The 2,366-nt window shown below is 45.3% G+C and overlaps 1 protein-coding gene across 1 annotated transcript; it reads right to left on the bottom strand.

Moving 5' to 3' along the window:
- Positions 1–321: 321 nt before the first annotated feature.
- NPPA (natriuretic peptide A) lies at positions 322–1,859 on the bottom strand. The gene is made up of 3 exons (XM_001371408.4): positions 1,642–1,859; positions 1,178–1,495; positions 322–622 (listed from the first exon to the last, which is right to left on the bottom strand). The coding sequence occupies exons 1-3, from the start codon at positions 1,750–1,752 to the stop codon at positions 617–619; spliced, it is 435 nt and encodes a 144-aa protein (XP_001371445.2). The 5' UTR covers positions 1,753–1,859; the 3' UTR covers positions 322–616.
- Positions 1,860–2,366: the final 507 nt, after the last annotated feature.

Here is a 2,366-nt window from a genome sequence, read left to right as displayed (position 1 = left end):
CAGGATCGCCTTAGTAGAAATATATGCCCTAAACTTTTATGTTTAAATAAAAGTAAAGAATTGCACCTATGCAATGTTGGATATAAAATACATTAGTAGCTGCAGCCGGAGAAAAACTGCACTCGAATCAGTCTACATAAATAGCCATGACACATTTCCTTGCCTCTGTAAGATAGGATAAAGGCAACTCCTTGGCTAGTTCTTTTAAAGATGAAAGAAGAGGAAACTACCATCTGAATTCGCCTTTACTAGTCATCCTAGACCAGAATCCTCCACACTTTCCCCGCTAGGAAACAAAGAATCACACTAGCAGGCCGCCACTGCTGTCCATGGTGCTGAAGTTTATTCATCTTCAAACTGCTTTCAACAACAAACCCGGTGAACATTTACCTTAGATTTAATGAAGGGGCAAAAGGCACCATCACACCATTTTTTACTACATTCAAAATTATTTTTGTGAAATGGCAACAGGAAGCTGTAGCTGGAATCAGGAGCACATTCAAAGCTCTGTTTGCGGACAATGAGTGGAGAAAAGAAAGCCAACGTCCCAAAGGATCTGAAACTTCTTCTGTGGGTCTGACCGGATCTGGTGCATTTTCTTCTCTGCATATTCTCTTCAGAACTACAAAGAGAAGTTGAACATTTTTGGTTAGCAGTATCCCGGACCAATGGCCTAGTGGAGTGGGTGACAGGTCCAAAAAGGGCAAAGAACTACTAAGAGCCTTTCTTCCCTGATTCCTTAAGCTGCTTCTCTTCTCTAGCACCTTTTGTTAAAGCGGTTCCTGGGCTTCTAGACCTAGTGGATGGTCCAGACTATAAGGGGTGATTAAGGAAATCCTTATCTGTTCTACTTGACCCTTCAGTCCCATAACTAACTCTGGAAAGGAAGATAAACTGAAGCCATTCATATTTTAAACCAATCTGGTCTTGTGAAAGTTTTCACTCTCTAGAACATCTGATGATGCCCCCTCAAGAATTAAATATGATTCTTATATATTATGGCTTACAGATAGTCCCAAAGGTGAGTCATATAGCTCGAAGGGAATGAGAATCTAGTCCTTGCATCTGCTAAGGATTCTACTTGGTAGTGAGCCCCATCCCCTCTGCCAGAATCTTAGCATAGCTATGTCTCTTTTCTCCCTATCCCATTCCCATTCTCATTCCCAGATCTCCTTACCCTAAAACTGTTGCAGCCAAGTCCACTTTGGGCTCCTATTCTGTCAATCCTGCCCCCAAAGCAGCTGGAGGACCTCCTCAGACTACGAGGGGAAGCCAAGAGTGCCCGGAGCTTATTCTTCAAGAGGGTAGCTCTCTCAGCTTGCTCCCAAGTGCCCCGGTTAAAGGCTCCCTCCCGTTGGGCTGGGTTGACTTCCCCAGGCCAGGAAGAGACAGGACTAAGTGCTTCCCCATTCTCCTCATTCTGCTCATTAAGTCCTTGTGAGGTCATGACCTCCTCTTCTAAAGGTATCTTGTCCTCCAAGCGGTCCAACAAATTCTAAAAGTAAATAGGAGATAAAAAGAAAAGGAGTTTGAGTTTATTATCTTGAGGGGGAAGGCTAGCCCCCCCCCCCCAAAACAGCCCTCTACCAAAATACCTCCCCTGTTTGCTGTTGTCCTTGACAAGTCTTTGTCTGGTCCTACCTTGAAATCCACCAGGTCATTATTGGACACAGGATTGGCTTTGGTTCGACCTTGAAGCTGCAAAGTGAAAAGGAGGAGGATGCTGATGGAGATGGTAGTGAAGGATCCCATGCTGTGATTGGTCGTCAGCCTCCGTCAGTCAAATGCTTGCTGTCTCTTCTCTCTCCTCTCTGGTCTTGGTCTTCTGACCCTGTTCTCTTATGCCTCCCAGTCTGCCTCTTTGCCTTTTTATATCCCCCTGCAACACCCTGAGACCGCCCAAGGGATGTACCCCTCCCCATTCTGTCACTTGCAGTGATAAAGGCCTGGAGCGAGGAGCCAACAGAAGATGTCCTTTTAAAGTTATCAGTCCAGTGCAGACTGTCACAACCTCACTGTAGAGGTGGCTTCTGCACTTTAACGGTTGTCACAGCCTCAGGAACCCTAGGCTGCAAGAGTCACATTCTTGTTGATTTGGCTTAAGAGGGTTTCACACTTTGAAGGTGTGAGAGGAACCCAAAAAATCCTTGATTATCTTACAAAGATGCCTCAGGATTCTTTGCTTCCTTGCCGGGGAAACAATTTAGGGAAACATGATGGCTAGCCAGTACCCATCTCTCCCCAAGCTTGTTGCTCGGAAGATAAAGAGGTCCAAATAAGGACAAGAAGGGAGGAAATTGCAGGCAACCTTCAATCTAGAGGGAGTGTTCAATCTGATACAAACTAGCTCATAGGTGTGGGGCAAT

This window comes from Monodelphis domestica, chromosome 4 (genome assembly GCF_027887165.1).
Source record: "Monodelphis domestica isolate mMonDom1 chromosome 4, mMonDom1.pri, whole genome shotgun sequence".
Classification (NCBI taxonomy): domain Eukaryota; kingdom Metazoa; phylum Chordata; class Mammalia; order Didelphimorphia; family Didelphidae; genus Monodelphis; species Monodelphis domestica.
Note: the sequence above shows the minus strand (reverse complement) of the source record. Positions and strands in the feature narration are given on the sequence as shown.